General features: G+C 45.5%; 1 protein-coding gene across 3 annotated transcripts; it reads left to right on the plus strand.

The window, feature by feature from the left end:
• The first annotated feature begins 126 nt into the window (after positions 1-126).
• On the plus strand, positions 127-19,444 carry ENO2 (enolase 2). Of its 3 annotated transcripts, XM_084835198.1 has the most exons (12): positions 138-239; positions 5,791-5,892; positions 9,829-9,924; positions 10,185-10,243; positions 10,577-10,646; positions 10,906-11,039; positions 11,462-11,684; positions 14,817-15,014; positions 15,136-15,337; positions 15,462-15,570; positions 17,120-17,178; positions 18,402-19,442. In XM_084835198.1, the coding sequence occupies exons 2-12, from the start codon at positions 5,808-5,810 to the stop codon at positions 18,469-18,471; spliced, it is 1,305 nt and encodes a 434-aa protein (XP_084691324.1). In that variant the 5' UTR covers positions 138-239; positions 5,791-5,807; the 3' UTR covers positions 18,472-19,442. The 3 variants fall into 3 exon arrangements, with proteins under 3 accessions (XP_084691325.1, XP_084691327.1, XP_084691324.1); XM_084835199.1 differs by lacking the exon at positions 10,185-10,243 and having other exon boundaries at positions 127-239; XM_084835201.1 differs by lacking the exons at positions 10,185-10,243; positions 10,577-10,646 and having other exon boundaries at positions 127-239; positions 18,402-19,444.
• The last annotated feature ends 2,487 nt before the right edge of the window (positions 19,445-21,931 follow it).

Below are 21,931 nucleotides of genomic sequence, written 5' to 3' on the forward strand. Positions count from 1 at the left end.
CTACGTGCTGTTTGCAAAGCTCCCTTGAAATCCTGACTCATCGCAGCTCTGGGTCACATGTTGCTATCGAGGCCCTATCAGGGGCAGCTCCATCCCACCGCTGCTGCTGTTGCTACTCCTCCTGCCACTGGCTCAGAGGACATAGCAGCTCCCCTTCAAGTCCTGCATCCTTGATCTCACCATCCAACACCTCTTAGCAGTGCTGCCTTGGCCAGCCTTCCTACTGCTGCACTAGGAAGGTAAGTGGCTTTCCCCTCTCCCCCACAAGATTAAACCTCAAGGGGTGTTCCAAAATACTCTCTAGACCACCCTGGCCATCTTTTTTTCATGTTACCTTCCTAGTCTCCCCCTTCATATTGATGTGGACTGGCTTCCAAACTTCCTGCCCCAAATTTGCAAAAGCCAGACACCACTTTCTGTGGGCATTTGGATGAAGACATCTGGCCAAGGCACTGGAGGAGCAAGTAGGCACTGATGTTAAGCCTGCCTTAGGGGAGCTGAGAAGGGAGTCTGGCAAGGCAGAGGACGTTGCAACCCCAGGGATCAAGCTGTGTTTTCTCATCACTACCACCTGCCAATTCTACAAGCAGCTGGGTGGCATTGTAGCTGCTGACCGTGCTGCACCATTGCTACCCAAGGAGAGAAAAGTCATCATAAGGTCGGTTCCTGTGCTCCACTTTGGGGTACAGAAGGGAAAGGAATGGGAGCCAGGCAGTCCCTCCCTGCACCATCGCACGATTGTGGTGTGCTTCCTGGGGCATTGCCCTGGTGGCACCTAAGACATGAAGAAGATGCTGGGTGCACTGGAGGCAGTGCCCAACCTGGAAAGACTGGAGCTGCAATGCCTGCAGAAGCCTCCCACAACAGCTTGTCTATTCTTGATTCCAATGGTTGCCTGTGGGTTCCCAGCTGTTCCGCGCTCGCGCTCTCTCTCTCTCTCTCTCTCTCTCTCTCTCTCTCTCTCTTGCCTCATTCCTTATCCCTGCTTATCTAGCCCTGACCTCCTTTCAGGGCAGTGCTATTGCTGTTGCCTCTGCTTTTCCCTCTGCTGGTTTGGAAAATACTCATAGAAGGAGGAGGAACAGAAAAGAGGACAGAGATGGCGGGAGATACAGAATGAGGGGTTAGTGAGATTGGGGGGACAGAAAGGTAGCCTGGATAAGTCCTGCCTTCTCTAGATCCAAGCCCCCTTGAAAAGACTAAAAGCAGAACAGGCAAAAAGCCAACAGCTTTTCCTAACCTCTCTCAAAGCAAATGAATCAAAGGCAAAGCTGGCAACAGCTGATGAGTGGCTGGCAATCATTTGGTCTAGATCACTTACAGTTTGGACTCTGCTGCAGAAATATTGACACTAAACGTGTGTGCGCACACATATACACACGTGTAGGGCGCTACAGCGGAAAAAACCCTCTCTCTGATGCTGGGGCAGAGAAGTTTCTGTGGTCCTGGTTGAGTCTTGGCACCCTACATGGTGTGTCTGTGGTATCTGACAGACTGTGCGAGCCATTTCAGCATGCAGAGCAGCTGTTCAGCTGTTGAAGCAGCTGATGGGGGATACCAGCCCAGAAGGTGCTGCAGAAGAGAGTGGGAAGGGAATACAGACGTGTGGGCTCCAGAAACTCCCAGCCTTGTTGGTTGAAACTCCCAGATGATGGAGATTTTTGCTGGATGGCATCTGCAATTTTTATGGATTTGGGCAATGGGAGACTAAAAACCTTACTGTGCTGTGTCTTGTACCTTGACTCCTCTTGTCTGCTCCATATTGTGTCCATCCCCAGCCTCATTTCTCCTCCCTACTGTGGTGGTGTGGCCTTCTCCATTCTGTTCCTCCCTTTTGCGTCATGCACAATGCGGGTGGAAGGGTGTCCAGGGTTCTCTTCCTGGCATAACGTAAGGTCAACATGGTAATGCTGTTCTTACTCCTTCCAGATTATAGCTGTTGCTAGCCAGTTTTGGCTTAGCAGTGGTTAAGAAGGGGGCAGCTGAACAAGGAGAGAAATGAACTGACTGCTGATCTTGCTGGGAGGGAGGATGGCTGAATTCTTCTGGACCTTTCTGCCATCTCCTGCTCCCAAGACTTTTGGTCAGACTAGATTGCCAATTTGGGCAGTCTCTCTGCAAGCCAAGAAGCCAACACAAACCATCTGTCAGGGATGCCTTGACTTGGACTCCTGCACTGAGCAGGGGGTTGGACTTGATGGTCTTATAGGCCCAACCCTACTATTCTATGATTCTAGGAAACAAAATGCTTAAGGACATGTTGAAACCAGTGGGCCCTTTGCTTTCTATCTCTGTTCATGGAGCCAATGTTCTATAAGGCTACAGATCAAAGAACACTCTGAAGGCACATGACACAATTCTTTGGCTGCATCTTAGCAGGTCTAGCCTTGTATGCTGCCTGGATGGGAGACTGCCTGCAAATTATACGGAAGATGCTCTAAGGTCTTGGAGGAAGCACAGTGGTTAGGTGAACTAAATGCAATATTTTTAGGAACATCAGGAAGGCCGCCTTATGGTTATCAGTACCAACGCTCAAGCCCCGATACTATCCCTATAGCAGCATACCTGTTCAGATAAAATAGAGGTTGTGACAGCCTTCCCCCCACCTTTTGTTAAAAATTGGCAATATGTGCTGAAGTGCACATCTAGCAAGGACTTAAATAATATTTCTTCATGGGAGGGCCTTCGTCCTGGGGAAGGGCCCAGCACTGCTGGCTATTTTATTTGCATCTATTTATTAATCCCCATTCACATCTCTCTCCCTCCCCCCCCCCCCAGTAGCTCAGGGAGTAAGCACCTGACACTTTTACAGTGCAATCTTATACATGTCTACTCAGAAGTAAGTCCCATTGGTTTCAACAGGACTAACTCCCAGGTAAGTGTGTACAGAGTTGCAGCTTTATATGGCTAAGTGAGGGACCTATGCAATACAGTGAAGGGCTCACACTGGAAATAGGTTGTTAAAGGGACACACCCCTGTAAAATTGCACAAACTGGGAAGGAGGAAATTTATCCGTTGTCATCAGTGATGTCATAGGCGGGGTTGTGCATATCCATTCCATTCAACGGGTGCCAAAGGGGTGAGCAGGATGTGAGAAGGGGCACAGAATTCAGGTTCCTGAAATATTCAGCTTTCATTTAAGAAAGCAACCTCCTGGCCCGTATAGTTGTGAAGGTACACTTGAAAGTGTGGGGCAATGCCCTGTGAATCTCAGAAGCCAGGAATAAGATTTCCAGAGGTCAGGGGACTGGGCTTCCATGCCCCACATAGCTCTTTGCCCTTCTCAGTGTCTAGCACACTAGAACCAAGTGTGCAAATGGTAAATCTGCTGAATAATATATGCCAAACAAGAAATCATGCAATTTTGATCAATATGCATAATTTATGCAGTCATAGAACTCAGTTTCTCTTGAATTGCCTGGGAGTAGAATTGCAAGGGGTGTTGTTTTTTAAGTGCAGAGTACATACCTGGTTACGGGCAGTCTCCAGTAGATGCCCATGACAGATGGACAGCCACTTCAGAAAAATCTTAATGGCAATGGAGGTGCTAGATTTTCAGCAGCAGCTTAAACACTGCATTTCATAGAATCATAGTATCATAGAATAGTAGGGTTGGAAGGGGCCTACAAGACCATCGAGTCCAACCCCCTGCTCAATGCAAGAATCCAAGTCACAGCATCCCTGACAGATGGCTGTCCAGCCTCGTCTTGAATGCCTCCAGTGCGGGAGAGCCCACCACCTCCCTAGGTAACTGGTTCCATTGTTGTATTGCTCTAACAGTCAGGAGTTTTTTCCTGATGTTCAGCCGGAATTTGGCTTTCTGTAACTTGAGCCCATTACTCCATGTCCTGCGAGAAGAGATCCTCTCTGTGACAACCTTTCAAGTACTTGAAGAGCGCTATTCTATTTCCCTTTACTCTTCTCTTCTGAAGGCTAAACATGCCCAGTTCTTTCAGTCTCTCTTCATAGGGCTTCATATCCCATAACAGAGGCACAACTTGGAAAGTCATCTGTATCCTCACCCCCACCTTTGCAACCAATGAGTTGTTCCAACAAAGAAATGTGTACACTGCCTATTTATTTATTTGAAGTATTTTTATCCCACTGCTCAGCCAAAAAGTCTCTTGGAGCAGCTTACGTATAATCAGTTATAGAAAACAGTCCCAGCGCACAGGTTTATAATCTAAAAAGACACGACACACAAGGGAATGGGGAGGGAGAGTGGGGAAATGAATGGGCCTAATGCACATTAACTTCAGAGGGCCATTGCTGTTGTTGTACATCGCTTTGTGAGCTTGTCGTGGCTGAAAAGCCGGTACAAATAATACATAAGCACATTTCAAGTATTTTAAGTGTTTCACCAACATTATCTCAATATTCCAACAATAACCCTATAAAGTAAGCCAGGATTATTTCCCCTGCATGACAGCCAGAGGGGATGAATGACTTGCCAGTGTGTTTGTGGTTAAGGTGAGATCTGAACTGGGGATTTCCAGCCTTACAGCTCACACTCTTAGAAACGTCAGCTCTCTGGCAATGACATTTCTCTGTGGTGAGTGTAACCACCTATTCACGGGCCATGGCAGGCTTCTGGTCTGAGGGAACTGGACAGCAATTGCAGCAGTGGGGAAAGAGGATGGGGGCGCTTTGCTCCATGTAACACAGTCTGATGTGGAGCAGGCTTCTGTTTGGAGAGCTCAGGCCCCTGGCTTATTGCAAACATCTGTGGGGTTGAAGCCTTCAGCGTAGGTCACCACGTATTGTGGTGACAAGCTGTTGCAAGCTAAGACATGTCCAGTGTCTCTTACACAGGCCTGCGACTGGCAGTTTTTGTTCACAAAAATGTTGGGCACCTTGACCTTAGTGCCAGTTCCTTTCCCCCAAGTGAAAGACATCTAGCAAACCCTAAAGGCAAAGTGTCCCTGAGCATGTGTAGAGTGTCTTTCCTTTGTACAAGGAATGCCTCGTTCTTGTCCGGAGAGAATGAGTGCTAGTGTGCATGTGCCACATTGTTGCCTACCTGCCAGCCCAAAGTAGGAGTGCTCGCCTCCTGTTGCTGCACTGCTTATGCTGGGATTCAGCCTGAGCATCTCTTTTCAACCCCAGAGGCTCCACCCTGGAACAGATGGCCCCGAGGAGCACCAGGACAGTCCCCATACATCAGGAATGAGGGGAAGGGCTTCCATCCAGACCAGAGGATGCTGTTTTCCAGACAGACAAGAGCCCTGGTATTGCTTTTTCTAGAAGAAGCGGGCAGCAGTCACTGCGCTCTGCTTTGGCCTGGCTGACTCAACTGCACGACAGCTGCGAGGCCAGTACACCATCAGTCTCACCAAATGCACCCTGCAAAATCACACCAGCCACCTCCAAGTTCTAGAGCTACATGATATATTTGCATTCACAACACAAAACCTTTAGAGCATGTACATGTATACTACACTACAAATCCCCCCCCCCCCCCGCCGCCAGTGGCAATAGCTCAACCGGACATTTTCTAGCTTTGCGATTTTCAGTTCTGACAATTGCCGCAGAGAGCAAAAATCTGGTTGAACCAGTAAAATTTTGACTAGGTAGCAGCCAACTGCCAAGCCACAGGCATTTTGGTATTTAAATCTCTGCTCTTTCTCCACACCCACCTGAAGCTTTTTATAGTGTTCAGTCCAGTTTGAGGCTGAGGGGCTTTGTGACTAGAACAGAGAGTAAAGGCATCAAAGCAAAGTCTCTGTCCGTCTTTTTCTTCTTGGACTGTCCATCTCTTGGACTTCTATACTCTTTTTGTTCTCTTCCAGGAAAGACAAATTCCACCATGTCTATTGAAAAGATTCATGCCCGCGAGATCCTCGACTCTCGTGGGAATCCCACCACCGAGGTGGATTTGTACACAGCAAAGGGTATGTACTGATGTGGGAGGACTGCAGGCTATAGGCAGCGGCCCTATAGTCTCCCCTGCAGCTGAGCACATTGTGCTAATGAATTAGCTCTGGGGGAAGTGACTTGGGAAGGGCAGCAGGTGCCAAGTGAGGATGGCCTAAGGGGGGAGCTGCACCTCGCCGTCTCTCTACCAAATTTTCCATGGGGGAAAACATCTGAGCAATTTCATTGCAGCTGTGCTCTCTTATCCATTCCCACTCTGGGAGCAGGGGAGAATTGGGAAAGGAAGTGAAATGTGACATAAGATTCCTTCAGCAGTGGGGGGTTTTAAAAGCCAGCAGCAATGTGTGGGTACCATTCCCCATTCAGCCCCCACACCTAATGCACACACAGAGCTCAGGGTAGAGGTGTGGAGTACTTCCACCAGCTGCTTTGTTTCCATAGCTGTAGTGGCTGCAATATTTGACACTTCAGAAATAAAGAAGCAAATAATAATGCTTTAATTCACTCAAATGCTGAATTGTAATCACATAGACTTGCCAAGTCTCTGGGGTTTCAGGGTTTTAGTTTTCCTCTCAGGGTTCCCAGGGAAAGAGTAAGATCTCAGGGTGGGAAGCCTGAATTAAAGCGATAGGTTATTTCTCCTTGTATCGATGGCAGTTTTTGCTGTTCCGCCGCCACCATCAGGATTGACCCAGAGGTGCCAGGTTTTCCCCTACCCCTGTCCTGTAAGGTTCCACCCCATGAGCTGACAAGCAGTTCTGTGAATTCTGAGTGGTAAATCCATACAGTTAAGGAGAACTCTGCAAGTGAGTTTCCCCCATCGATATTTATTATATTTGTATAAAATAAAGCTCAGTATGGATTTTTGTCTCAGCACTAATGATTTTATAGGGTAGCACCCTATGATCACAGAAAGCTAGGGTGATCTGATGCAACTTGTCTTGTAGGACTGCAGAAAGCCGCACCCACCAAAATCTCCTCTTAGTTCTATTACAGGAACAGGAGCCCCATCTTACTTTGCATCGCAAGCACATTTTACTACAGAGGGCCAAACTGGACAAGACATTAATTGTGTGAATGCAGGAAGTGACAGGGTTATTGGAACATTAGAAGTGAGAGAATTCCAAAGAAAAAGAACTGAAAACTACAGGGAGTGAACACAGGAAATACATGAAGAAACTTTTGGTTTGCAAAGAACCGGAGATTTGAAGCTATACAAAGAAGACAGAAAAGATAAACAATAGAATGTAAACATTTATAGACAAAATCAATGTGTTAAGGATAAGGAAGCCAGAGGAGAGGACAAAGAAGAGGAGTGATATGACCTAAGTCAGAAGAAGAACTAATAAGCCAAGCAGCAGTGTAAAGGGTAAAAGGAAGATGCTGAAGGAACAGGAAGACAAGAAGCATATTAAAATAGTTAACACAGAATTAATTTTGCATGTTTATTATAATTTATACTCCACCTTTCTGAATATCAAAGCACTAACCACAGTTTTTTTTAGTATATGTAGTAGAGCGTAGCTTGCAAAAGAACACAGCTTGGAGAAATTAAGAAGTTGAAAGTGACAAGAATTATCAGTTGCCTGGAAAACAAAAAGAATCCATAACAACGCTAAAATTATGCAGTTGAGAAGGATAGCTTATATCAGAACCTAACAAAGAAAAGCATGAAGGAATAGCAGAAGATAATGGAGAACAAATAAGGGGCCATATCCAATGCAACATGAGTGCTACGTTAAGCGATCGTAAAGAACCTCTAGCACAAAACCAATACTATTAGTTGTAGTGACAGAATTCCCTGGAAAACCCATCATACCAGCTAATGCTACTGGTGTTCTGCTAGAGATCCCTTACACTAGCACAACATAATTTATGTTGGCACTCGTGCTGCACTGGATACTGCCCAAGGAGTTCAGTTTTAGAAACATTTATGAAAAGGGAGATGAAAGCCAAGGCAACACAAAACAAAAAGATCTGAAGACAAGAAAGAGAAGGTGAAAGATATTGAACAGAAATCTAAAGCTGTGTAAAACTCATAGTTAAATCTGAAAGATTTTATAAGAGAAGCTAAAGAAGAAAGATAGACTGGAAACAGAAAAGGATCGAGAACTGAACTTGGAGGACACCAACATCAAAAGAATAGGAATGAGAACCAGAAACAGAGAAGAAGCAACCTGAATGATAAGAATTAAACTGCCACAACACAATGTTACAAAATCCAAGTTCATGTAAAGAAACAATAAGAAAAGAATTATGTACAGTATGAAAACCTGAGGCTAAATCTAAAAGAAGCACAGAAAAAAGGAGAGGGAAGCAAATGATTAGAAGTATGAATTACAGCAGATTAAGTAAAGTGATGGCCACAAAACCCAGACTTAAGTAGCTAAAAAAATGAGCAGAAAGAACAGCAGTAAAAAAGAACCATAACCTAGATTTTGGAAAGAAAGGGAAGTAGCAGAACAGAAAGATCAGAAGAGTGTACAGAAAGTTCTGATAGGTAGGAATATGTTATCTGAAAGAAGGAAAGGAAGCAGAATATGATAAACCAATGTTAACAATGCTCAGGCATAAATCCTATTGTGATCAACAAAACGTAAAAATTTAAATAAAAAGAAGAGTAGAAGAAAGAGACTTCAAGAAAAGAGAGAGCTTTCCTATTTCTGCCAAGCCTGCCATGTGATTCAAATCTTGCCTTACCAGCAACGGTCCCTTCGGCCAAGAATAAGGAAGTTACGGTTGGCCGGGGAGCTGTCCAGCATGGAACATAACAAGAGAGATGTTGTTTCAGCAATAGCTAGACTCCAACTGAACAGATTAATGGGTGATGCTGCTGATCCACCCATTCCTGGCTTGTCATTAGGGCTTTGATGCAGAGCATGGTTCCTTCTTGTAGATCGGGTTTGGGGTTATTTGACATGTTGCCAGACAATCCCGGTGGGACTGAAGCAAGGGGCTGGGACTAGTCAGGGCACTTTGGTTCTTCCAATGCCATGGCCTCCTTGAGTGGAACATTACCCTAGGTTGTGGTATTGGGAGGACTAGCAACATCATCTGATGCCATTGACTCCTGCAGGCACTAAGGTCAGTGATAAAACCTCCTCTTCCTCCTCTGAGGTCTCATCCAGTTCTAGGATGGTCCTGCCAGGAAGTTGGTGGGACATGACAGGATCAAATAGTAGGCTGAATAGTCTGAAGGAGAGAAGAAAACACTAAATCAGAACCAGGAATTAAGGAAGGAAAAATAGGATTAGAAGAAACAATAAATAAAGAAACAATAAGAGGAAAAGTTAGAGAGGGGTGGGAGGAAGGTAGAGTTTGAGGCCAAAGCAGTAGAAGAAGAAATATAAGCATGAATATGAGTGAGGAGAGGGAAATGACAATCCCTGGAGTCAGACCCCATGTTGATCGTCTGCCTGTACTCAAGGTGGACAGGGACCATTGCAGAAGCTGGCCTCCCACTAGCAGTGACCTAAAGAAAAAAAAGAAATCTACAAGGATTCCAGAAATTGGGCAGCAGTTTAAGCAGAGCCAAAGCCAGATGTTTTGTGCTTAGTGGACCTACATGTAAAATTTGAAGAGTATTCTCAGGTCACATTTTAAAGAAAACCCTAAATACATGTAGCTCAATATGTTTAAAGTTATTTAATTTAAAAATGTTACTGACACGAAATTGTGACAAAATAGTAACCATTTCCCAGGTGCTTCTCAGTCATCCTAGTGCCATTGGCCAAAACCCTGGGCAGTGGAAGCAAGGGTACTGACTTCCTATGGAGGAAGTCCATACTCAACCATTTTCATTATAAGGCTATAAGTAAAAGAGATAGTGATGTACTTGAAATTACACTTGCTTAAGAAGACTGTTGAATAATCAGGGAAGAGTTCCATGCTTAGATTATTTAAATTGTTCTTTCCCCTATCATTTTCCACCTCTGGATTCCACGCTTCCTCAGGAAAGTTCCGGGCAGCTGTTCCAAGCGGTGCTTCCACCGGCATCTACGAAGCTCTGGAGCTGCGTGACAACGATAAATCCCGATTCCTTGGAAAAGGTAGGGACATCCCAGCTTCTATTCACCCAACAAGAACTAATTACTGTAGAGCACTTTCTCTCTCCCCCCGACCCCCATGTGTGTGTACTGTGGCCTGCTTTTGGACTTGCAATAACAGCAAATGTATGCCAGTGACATCCCATAGGCTTGAGTCCCAAGCTGGAGTGACAGGGAAGAGCTGGTGGTTTTGTGTGCCGTTCTCTGTCTCTATTTCTTCCTGCTTCTGTGTGACACTCTCTGTGTCTTTTTCCTTCCTGTAGGGGTCCTGCAGGCAGTGGATCACATCAACAGCACTATCGCCCCTGCTCTCGTGAGCTCTGTAAGGATCCCCCTTTCTTCTTCATTTTCTCATAGCCTCTACTTGTGTTTGCTCTCTCTCTGTCCCTTCATTTCCCCGACTTTATTTTCTGGATATCCAGGCATACTGTGTGTGTGTGTGTGTGTGTGTACGCACCTGTGTGTAGAGGCCAATTATATGGCCAATGCTGCATATAAAGAACAGATTTTCCTGAAATTTGAAGGCAGTGTGGAGCGTGGTACAGCATGGCTGCAATAACTAGAACAGGCAACAGGAGTTTGTGGCAAATTCCTCCCACATCACTATGTTGTTTTACCTTGACTTCCTACATTTAAGAGATGTTTCTTTCTGCAGAGCCTCTCTGTTGTGGAGCAAGAGAAGATAGACAACCTCATGCTGGAGCTGGATGGGACAGAGAATAAATGTAATCTCAGTCACTCTATCCATAAGATAATGGAAAAATCATGGTGACCTGGGGGTGCAGGGAGGAGAGTACCCTTGGGTCAGAAGAGCAATGGAGAGCTTTATGGCAAGATTAAAAAATACTAGCAGAGGTGTGTAGGGAATCCTAAACTAGACTAGCAGCAGATGTTGTGGGGCAGAAAAATGACTGTAAGCTCTTAGAAGCAGGGACCTGTCTATTATGTTATGTTTTGCATTATCTAATTTTTAAATGTTCACAGCTAAGTTTGGAGCCAATGCCATCCTGGGTGTTTCCCTGTCTGTGTGCAAAGCAGCGGCTGCAGAAAAGGATGTCCCCCTGTACAGACATATAGCTGACCTGGCTGGAAATTCAGATCTCATTCTGCCAGTACCTGTAAGAATCTGATCACTCCTGATTTCACAGAGAATACAAGGGGATGAGGGGACAGTAGAGAAACTGAATGAATATACAAGGGAAGTGAATTCTCATACCAGAACAGAGGACATGCCTACTACAATCATTTATATGCACATGTCTGTTTTATGTCCACACTACAAATGTAAACCAGTTTCAAACCTGTTTACTGTGATGGCTGTCAATCAAAGGAAACTGGGTCTTTTTGTTCTGTGTGAAAACATGGGATTGCCAACAAAAGATTCTCAGCACCCTCACAAAACCTCAATTCATAGGACATTTGTGGGGAAGCCGTGACAGTTAAACCAAGTTCAAACCAGTGTAAATTGATCGTGTAGATGTGCTCTAAGTTGTCATATTTAATTTCACCTTGTTCTTCTCTTCTTGTTGAACTTTTCCAGGCCTTCAATGTGATCAATGGGGGCTCCCACGCAGGAAACAAGCTGGCCATGCAGGAGTTTATGATCTTGCCTGTTGGGGCAGAGAGCTTCCGAGATGCCATGCGCATTGGTGCTGAGGTCTATCACAACCTCAAGAGCGTGATCAAGGACAAGTATGGTAAAGATGCCACCAATGTGGGAGATGAAGGAGGCTTTGCCCCTAACATCCTGGAGAACAGCGAAGGTGAGAAAAAGAACAGAGTGGAAAATCACTTCTGTTCCTGTAGTCACCACAGAGCATAAGTCTTCTGTTTGGGGTTTCTATAGTCCCAAGTTTTTTGCTCATTCAGAGGTGGATCTTTTCTTACCTTCTGTGCTTGATGGGGGGGATTTTGGATAGTGTCCTTCTGCTCATCTCACCCAAGAACATTATTTCATTTATTTGTTCTAAGATTTATATTATGTCCTTTTATACAGATGTATACACAGAGTGGCTCACAATGACAAAAATAATACAACAAAAGACCACAAAGAATAAAATAATAATAACAAATTCAATAAAAATACCAGCAGGATAAAACACAAGGAGGTCCTATGTTAAAAATGCTGAAACAAAACAAAGCTTTCCTAAAGGCAGGAAATAATGGGGCATCTTGGGAGGCTGGTCCACATTATGGGTGCCACAACCAAAACAGCCCTATCTCCTGTCCCCACCCACCACATACCCATGAGTGGGGAGAGAACGGCTTCAGAAGCAGAGCAACGTTCTTGGGTTGAATTCATATAGGAGGAATAAATTACTGAGATATCTTGATCTCAGGCCATTTAGGCCCTAAAGAGAAGGGGTGGGTCCTGCAAGCCCCAAATGACTAGAGTGCTTCCTTCCTGCCCTGCTCACGTCCCACTTGGGGCACAAGCAGCATTGAAACCCCACATTATCTCTGATCAGAGATAACACTGGAATTTCTCTCCCCAGGTCAGGGGGAGGGCTTGGGGAGGGAGAGGGACTTACGAGGGGAGGAAGAGGGGTCTGCAGAGGGTGCTCAACCTTCTGTCAGACAGATTGAGCAAGGCCACAGGTCAGATAAAGCCCCTGGGCTGGAAATTGCCCTTCCCTGATTTAAGGTTTTAAAGGCCAAAACCAGCCCTTGAATTCCACTCAGAAAAAATGGGCCATCAGCGAAGCTGGGAATGAACGGAAATGGTCCACCCCTTTGGCCCCTGACAATACCTATGTGGCTGCATTGTACGCCAACTGCAGTTTTCATACTGTCTTCAAGAGCAGCCCCATATACAGTGAATTAGTGTAATTCAACCAGGAAGTAACACTAGAGCATGAATTACTAAGGCCATATCTCCAGGGGACAGTGCAGGTGGCCTTCCAGCAGATGCAGGAAAAAGGCACTCCAGGCCACTGTTGCTACTTGCACATCCAGGAGCAAGGTGAGGCCCAGGAGTACTCCCAGGCTGTGAACCTGCTGCTTTAAGTGGAGGGCAGTCCTGTCCAAAACAGCCTGTACTTCTCCAGAATCATCAGAGCTCCCATCCAACGGTATCCAGCCCATCTTCTCTGGATTAAGTTTCGTTTGTTTTCTCTGTTTATTCTGTGTGCATATATATAAAGAGAGAGCAAGAAAGACAGTTTTAAAGTACAGGAAAAGAAAATACTCCATATAAATATTCTGTAAAGTACAGGAAAAGAAAATAATTTCATATAATCAGTGGAATCACCATAAAATAACATTTAAAATATAAACAAAGAGTCTTGTGGCACCGTAAAGACTAACACATTTATTCGGGCATAAGCTTTTGTGGACATAGCCCTCTTCATCAGATCCAGGCTGTGTCCACAGAAGTTTATGCCAGAATACATTTGTTAGTCTTTCAGGTACCACAAGACTCTGTTGTTTTTGCTGCAACAGATTAAAACAGTGACCCCACCAGAAATTTAGAATATAGAAATACAAATAGAAGTATACATTTTAAAACAAGTAACATCAGTAGAAATAAGATATTTGCAGCTTCCCAAAATTTGGAGGAATAGGAATATTTTCACTTGCTTCCAAAAGATCAGCAAGATAATGGAATAAACAAAACTGCTGAGGGAGAGCATTTTGTGGTTCTGGGGCCACTCGAGAAAACACCCTGCTCCTTCCTAATCCAGAATGGGAACATGATCCAGATTGGATCCCTGTCCTGCTGCTTCTCCTTCAAAATAAAAGTGGTCAATTTACCCATCACACTTAAAAAAAAAAAAAAAAAGGCTTCATGTTTGGCTTGGTACTAAGGCTTCATTTGGAATATTTTCTTCAACTCCTCTTATCTTGACTGGGGACTGAGGCCCAGATGTCATGTTACACACAACACATGCAATAAAGCCTCAATGGCTGTTTCTTTTAGTCCAGGGGTGGGCAACATGTGGCCCTCCAGATGATTTGAGCTACAACTCCCAGCAGCCCTAGCTAGCATAGCCAATGGCGAAGGGTGTTGGAAGTTGTCGGCCAAAACATCTGGAGGGCCGCCAGTTGCCTATCTCTGTTCCATGCAAAGCAGCTTCAAGAAGAGATGATTTGCACCAGAGAAGCCACAGGGACTGTGTGCTTAACCCTTCTCTCATCTGTCATTTTACCACTGTAACCCACCCAAAAAGCATTTTTCCCTTTGTTGGGTTCCAGATATGTGTTTTTGAAGCATGTACACCTGGAACCCTGAGGTTAGGCCACTTCTGAATCACTGAAAAGGAAAATACGCATCACCAAAAAAGATGACACGAATTTGCATAAAATTGCATATGCTAGTTAACATGTATAGATGCAAATTTACTAATAATCATTATAATTTAAATAGAGATACAGTACATCTCATCTTCATGTGGGAAGACTGACCAGGTGACCTGTGTGCCTTGCTCAGTCTGCTGGTGCCGTTGATGGGCAACTTTAAGGCTTCCTTCTGATGGTTCTTTATTTTTATATCAGGCTTGGACTAGACAGCCCTTCAAATAGAGGACACCTTTGAAATAGTGGACAATCCTCTGGTAGTCCTTCAACTAGAGGACTGCCCTCTGTAAAAGAGGACACATGGCCACAGGGGTGGGGAAGCACCTGGGAGGGAAATAGAGGGGCAAAGTGGCAGTTGGGGAAGAGTAAGCATCTTCTTGCCCTCCCCTTCTCAACTGCAAGTCCCCCCCGCCTTTGCTTAGGAGAAGCAGCAGCCATTATTACATGGCTGGTGTGCAGCATTCAGTTTGATCCTGAGCCAAATAGGAAACATGTTTTTTTTGCCTGTATTGCTCTTTGGAAATCTCTGTTGAAGGGATACTTCAGATTCGTAGACGGCATTTTTATTTTTATGCTGTGTTTCCCTTCCCACCCCTCAGCTTTAGAACTCCTCAAGGAAGCCATCGAGAAAGCTGGCTACACTGACAAGATTGTGATCGGCATGGACGTGGCTGCATCAGAATTCTACAGAGATGGCAAATATGACTTGGACTTCAAATCCCCTGATGACCCCAGCCGCTACATCTCTGCTGACGAACTGGGTGACCTCTACCAGAGCTTTGTGCGGGACTACCCAGGTGAGCCTTCTGCGCCCAAGCTTTAGTATTAGAGCAGCAGATCAGGGCATTTCTGCTTTTGCAGACTGGGAGCTGTGGCACAGCGCTGTTGAAATTCTCTCATCTCCCTCTGTCTCTGCAGTGGTGTCAATTGAGGATCCTTTTGACCAGGATGACTGGGAAGCCTGGTCTAAGTTCACTGCAAATGTAGGGATTCAGATTGTGGGGGATGACCTGACAGTGACCAACCCCAAACGCATTGAGAGAGCCGTTGAAGAGAAGGCCTGCAATTGTCTCCTGCTTAAGGTCAATCAGATTGGATCTGTCACTGAAGCCATTCAAGCGTGAGTTCTCCCAAAGCGCTCCATTTCACTAGAGCCCATGGGCTGCAGAATGCCCAGTCCCAGCCCCAAGGGCTCCCAAGCTGCTGGGAGGCAAAACCACTAAGTTCATTGTATGTCCCCACAGCTGTAAACTGGCCCAAGAGAATGGCTGGGGGGTGATGGTGAGCCACCGATCGGGGGAGACTGAAGATACCTTCATTGCTGACCTCGTGGTGGGACTCTGTACTGGGCAGGTAGGTCCTGGCTGGGTGGAAATAATGTCTTGGGTGCTTTATTGGGAAGAAACAGGTGAAGGCTGGGATAATGACATTTTAGGGACAGCTCTTTCTACTGGAAGAGGTGACAGTGTCCCATGGTAGGATGGTATCAGGGTGGGTGAGAAATAATGAAGTGTGTGTAAAAGATACAGACACTTCAAAAAATCAGATATTGTGCACACACACAGACACACACTTAGGAGAAGCAATGAGACCCTAAAAGAAGAGAGAGGAGGTTGGCAGAGCTCTGTATTCAGTTGCAGTCTGCCACCAGATAGGAACTGCACAAAGAATGGATCAGGCCCCAACATGTAAAGTTCCAGCCCATCCTTTGCAAGCCTGCAACAATTGCCCCATTTCCCTTCAGATCAGAACAGGACATTCTCCATTGCCATCATTCCCGGCCGCTAAGAAACCGAGCCTGGCCTCCACATGGATCTGTTGGGATCGGTCTGGTGCCTCTTCCACATGAGTTCCCAGACTGTCAGTGCTAGGCTGCAAGCAGCTGGGAATGCAAGGAACTCAAGTGCTAGCCCCACCAGGACTGGGTGGCGCTGGATGGAGCATGGTGGCAGGTCCACCAGGGGGTCAATATTAGATCAGAGCCAAGTGCGAGCCAAGGGCTGAGCTAAGACGCTTGTTCAGAAAGAGGTGGAATGGGGTGGGTATGCAAGCGAATAAGGAAACTAACAAACTAGAAGGGGAAGAGGCAATAGCACCATTAGGGCTGGACTTTGGGTCATATGTCCTGGGTCCCTGCAGCCTGGGGGTGGGGACAAATGACCACCAGCAACAGCAGCAGATGATGAGGGGCAGCAGCATGGCAGCATGGCAGCAAACAGCCCCAGTGTTAGTACCTTGCATGGGGAGGCCATGGCTAATGCCAGTTGCACTACATCCCTTTTTATCTCCTTTTTTTTTTTTTTTTTGTACAGGAGTTGCACAGCAAGACACACTGCACAGTGAAGCTCCAGCTGCACCCACCATCTTCATTTCCCCCCCCCCAAACCCCTCTGCCCCCCTCCCCACCCCCAGCATTTCAGGAGAAATGAAGATGGAGGACATGGTTAAAGCTCTAGTGTGCAGCACGCCTAGCCACACAACCTCCACCAAAATACACACCACATTAAAAGGAAAGAAAAATGGGCCTGTTCCTTTCCTCTGTCCCCTGCTGGAGGGGAAATGACCAGCGCAACAGTGAGAAGGGAACAGGTCCTCTTTCTTTCTTTCCCCCTCCCCCTCCCCCTCCCCCTCCCTCCTCTTCTTCTTCTTCTTCTTCTTCTTCTTCTTCTTCTTCTTCTTCTTCTTCTTCTTCTTCTTTTTGCAGAGGTCTGGAACTGGGTGAAAAAGTGCCAAAAGTTAGCGGGATTCCTATTATTTTCCCTCTCATAGCCCTCAGATGTATATGGCCTAACTCAGATGAACTGCTTACACTTTTAGAGCCACATAGCCAAATGATGGGTCTGTGTGTCATACTTGTGTGAACCTCCTTAAAATATGGTTGACTTGACATTGGCTTTTACAGATAAAGACTGGAGCTCCATGCAGGTCGGAGCGACTGGCAAAATATAATCAGCTAATGAGGTAAGAAGTGCAAGGGAAGGTGGTGAAAATGCCCAAGTCCATCAGTTCATCCTCCTGCAGGAGACAGATGAAGCTTTTCTGGCATCATTGCCCTGCCTCATTCACAGAATTTTACAGAGGGGTCTAGAGGGGTCCAGACGTCACCAATGGCTTCCATTCGTATCCATCCCATATCTTCCCACCGCTGCTTCTGTCTTTTTTTTTACTGCGGAAAATCCTTTAAGGAAAAAAAGACTGAATAGCTGCACAATGGCTTCTGACTGGGAGCTCTAGGAGCCCTCCGTCTGGAAGCAACCTCAGTCTCACTGGACTGGGCCAATGCATGCAGGAGACCTGCCACTTCTGAAGACGTCCTGGAGCCAAAGGACACTGCAGAGCTTACTGTAGTCCAGGGGTGTCCTGACTGTATAGGCACACTGTTTGTTTGTTTGTTTGTTTGTTTGTTTGCTTGGTCAATTTTTAAAACTGCCTTTCAGGACTCAATGCCCTCACAAGGCAGTATACAAACAACAGTTTAAGAGCCACTCACTCACTATGATGGAAACACCATGTAAGTTTTAGGATCTCTTTCAGCTTCTATCATGCCAGGGGACATTCTCAGTTTATACAAACTCTCCTTGCCTTACCCCATCTAAAGGCAGCAAAGATCGGTGAGCTGCTCCTGGTATTGGCTTCCAAGGCATGGCCTTCCCAAAGTTGTCTATAAAAGAATTTTGCATTCCATACCCTTGAATGAATATGAAACCTTGAGCACTTCAGATTTTTCGTGTCCTCCATAGATTCTAAGCAAAGTTGTTAGCACACAGCACCTGAAGAAGCAGCTGGCATATGAGAAAAATGGGTTTATCTAGATTTTAACATCACTGGATGCAGAAGCACTCCTGTTCCATTGAAATAATACTTAGAAAACCATTTTGCGTATATTGTCTTAGTAATCCCTACAACAACCTTGTAAGGTAGGCACATATTACTCTCATATTGCAGAATGGGCTGAAAGAAGAGGGGCTGGCCTAAGACCACCAAGTGACTTCATGGCAGAGGCACAATTTAAACTGGGTCTTTCCCTAATCACTGTTTGTACACTTAACCGCTATGGTACACCAGCTTGCAATAAGTAGTTAAGTTTTATGCTTAAATTTTAGGGCAAGGTACATTTCAGGGGAAGTCAGCTTTCTCTGGACCAGGCCCATGATGTGAGCTGTTTTTATGTCTGTTTTCTACAGGATCGAGGAGGAACTTGGCGATGAAGCCCGCTTTGCCGGGCACAACTTCCGTAACCCGAGTGTCCTATAAACACTGTCCTTGGCACACTCTGGCTTGCCTGCTAATTCCCAGGATACAGACTCTGAGTGCCCCTTAGACCGCATCCTCCATCTTCCCTTTTCTTGTCTCTTCTGCTCCTGCTCCCTGATCTCTCCATCTCAGGCCCCTTCACTGGAATTACCCCACAATATGTTGAGAATGAAGCTTCCTTCTACCTGTCACGGTGCAGTGCTGCAAGCCAGCTTTGCGTGTGTTGCGCAGTGTCTGCTCTCTGGGCCTGCTTGAATTGTTGTTATTCCCAAGTGTAAAGTGGTGTGAGCATGTCTGCCAGAACGTGTGGCAACTGTGTGCGCATTTAAAGGTTGTCCTTAAACTGGAGTGCAGGCCACGTTTGCTTACTGAGGCGAGACTGTGTGTTTCTGTGTTGTTGCCACTTGGAATGTCAGGGTCTGTGTTTTGCTCCTTGATATGAGTTTGTGTTTAAATCTGTGTGCTGCATATTGTCAGTAGCTGGTTGGGGTTTGTGTGCGTGTGCGTGTCCTAGCCAGCCTCCAAGTACTCATTTAGATTCAAGCATGGAGTGTGTGTGTGTGTGTGTGTGGAACAGTATCTGAATCTGAAGTTCGGTTGCATTTTATCTGAATGTTGCACTGATTTGTGTTTTTCTGAAACACAAGGGCAAGGCGCGCTGCTAGGATACATGGGGTCATTGTGCCATGCTTCGTGGGGTGTTGTGGGTCAGTGTATTGTGGGCGTGTTGTTGCAATCAGCACCCTGTTCAGACCGCTCTTCCTCCCATTCCCCTCTGGATGTTTGGTCACATGGCGCTCTCTTCCTCTCCGCCTGTTTCCCATCTTGCTCTCCTATCACTTCTGCTTTGACCTCCAGAAGTTTCACCCTCAGTTGAGCAACAGTGACAAGTAATGGAACAAAACACCCTCCCAGAAAAAAATCTACCAACAGACAAACCCTCAACTCAATTAAATTATCTTTCACACCTGAGCCTCCTGCCTCTGCCTGACTATCTCTTTAGTTTTACTTGTGGGAGGTTGAGGAGCTCTGTGGATGAGAGGGACACAGGCTTGCTGGGTATCAGGAGGCTCAGACCCTGAGGCTTTCTTCACACGGAGCTTTTATCCTGCAATTGAGATGGCTCCTTCTCTTTACATGATGCCATGACCCTGCAGGGCATCTCCTGCACTAAATGCTCTTTGTTCTGTTTTTAAATAGATTGCAGATAATGAGCTATCAAATTACCCTGTTGTGTTCGCTTCAGTTTCCTCCATGAAAAGAGGAAAAGCAGCAAGAAGAGGAGTGAGATCAATGAAAGATAATGGAAGATTCGGATACAGGGGAGAAGGAGGGGGAAAAGGGAGGGGGAAAAGGAAGCCGTTGTGATCCTGCATTTAAAACAGAAGCAGAAAGCCCCATTTTAAATGCAGGATTTTAGGCTGGTGTAGAGATGCCCTGAAATTCAAGGACTTTCTTCACATGGAGCTTTTATACTGTGATTGAGATTGCTCCTTCACAGAAGTTTGCAGGCTCTTCACATGACGTTGTGACCCTCCAGCGTGTCTCCTGCACTAAATGCCCTGTATTCCGTTTTTAAATAGATGGCAGATAATGAGCTATCAATTACCTCATTGTGTTCTGCTTCAGTTTCCTCCATGAAAAGAGGAAAAGTGTAAAGAAGAGGAGCAAGATCAATGAAAGATAATAGAAGACTCAGATATGGGGCGAAGGCAGGGGAAAGGGAAAAGGAAGTGGGTGAAAAAAAGAGAAAAGGAAGGGAAAAGAGAAAAGGAAGGAAAGGGGAAAGGGAAAGAGGAAAGGGAAAGAGGAAAGGAAGCGGGTGAAAAGGGGAGTCGTGGTGATCCTGCATTTAAAACGGAAGCAGAAAGCCCTGTTTTAAATGCAGGATTTTAGGCTGGTGTAGAGAAGCCCAAGGTGGAGTCTGCTGCGGATCGGGGTGGGACCTAGTGGTGGCTGCTAGGGAAGAACCTGGCTGCACCTAGGGATGTCGCAGAAATCTGCAATGAATGCAAATGAGTTTGGATTTCTATGAATCCGACCTGCAGATTCTGCAGCTGACTCTCTTTTTCCAAGTCGCATGGATTCTGTGGATTTGTAGACCAGTTTTTTTACTTTTTGGTGGGATTTGCGCAAATGCACAGTTGCACAACTGCATTCGCGGAAATGTGCATTTGCAAACAGGAAAGAAATTCTCATACATCCTAAAAAAAATCGATTCTGGCAATGATTAGAGAACAGAATGAGAGACGCCTGACTGTCAGCAAAACACAGAGGAACAGATTTAACCAAATATGTACAACAATAGCTGCACCTGTACATCAGAGGCAGAGCCCAATGAATATGGGGTGGATAGAGAGAATAAACAGAAACTCTCATCAAGCCAAGGAGAAAATATCCTGCCCCTTGACCCTGATATTTTATTATTTTCCCTAGAGACAGAGGAAAAGGAAGTTAAATCCCTGAAATGGCAACTCAAACCCTGAGACCTGGTAACCCTTGAGGGGAGACTACCACCAAAGAAAGTTGAGAGAGCTTGGATCAGCAAGAAGAAAGGGTCTGTTTCTGTTTTGTATGACCACTGACCTCATTCTAGAACTACAGACCACTCACAGCCCTGTCTGATTTACAGAGCTGAAACCAATTGCAGAGCCTTCATGAGGAGATCCTAAGCAAATCCTTCTAGTTTTAATTTGCTTTAAAAATGAATTTATACTAGTCTAATTCAGTGTCCCCCTTTCAAAATTAACAGTGATGGATACTTTAGATTTAGGGACTGTAAGCCAAGACAAGGTGATAAAGTACTGAATTTAGCAGGCCATCACTGCCTTAAAATTCATTAAATTCTTTTTCAAAAAAAATAAGGTCAAACTTCAAAAGCAAAATGAAGTTTGAAATTTATTGAAATTCATATTTAAATCCTGAAATTATGCCAAGTTTTGAACGCATTCAAAAATGTATTTGGTCTAGTAATTTGGAATGGCACATATAGCCACTCTCCTCTAAGTACCATTTTTCCTCCAAGCTCAGAAGGAAGCTAAAGGCAAATGCAAGTCATAGAATCATAGAATAGTAGGGTTGGAAGGGGCCTATAAGACCATTGAATCCAACCCCCTGCTCAATGCAGGAATCCACGTCAGAGCATCCCTGACAGATGGCTGTCCAGCCTCCTCTTGAATGCCTTCAGTGTGGGAGAGCCCACCACCTCCCTAGGAAATTGGTTCCATTGTCATATGGCTCTAACAGTCAGGAAGCTCTTCCGGATGTTCAGCCGGAATCTGGCTTCCTGTAACTTGAGCCCATTATTCCATGTCCTGCACTCTGGGATGATCAAGAAGAGATCCTGGCCTTCCTCTCTGACAACCTTTCAAGTACTTGAAGAGCGTTATCATATCTCCCCTCAGTCTTCTCTTCTCGAGGCTAAGCATGCCCAGTTCTTTCAGTCTCTCTTCATAGGGCT

This window comes from Heloderma suspectum, chromosome 2 (genome assembly GCF_057233095.1).
Source record: "Heloderma suspectum isolate Gila_16-S chromosome 2, 16-S_ref, whole genome shotgun sequence".
Lineage (NCBI taxonomy): Eukaryota > Metazoa > Chordata > Lepidosauria > Squamata > Helodermatidae > Heloderma > Heloderma suspectum.

Bases quoted from the DNA above. Each gene is read 5' to 3' on its own strand.
- ENO2 (XM_084835198.1), top strand. From the start codon at position 5,808: ATGTCTATTGAAAAGATTCATGCCCGCGAGATCCTCGACTCTCGTGGG. The intron at 10,244-10,576 runs GTAAGGATCCCC...TTCTTTCTGCAG, and splicing joins CCCCTGCTCTCGTGAGCTCT to AGCCTCTCTGTTGTGGAGCA. The intron at 11,040-11,461 runs GTAAGAATCTGA...GAACTTTTCCAG, and splicing joins ATCTCATTCTGCCAGTACCT to GCCTTCAATGTGATCAATGG.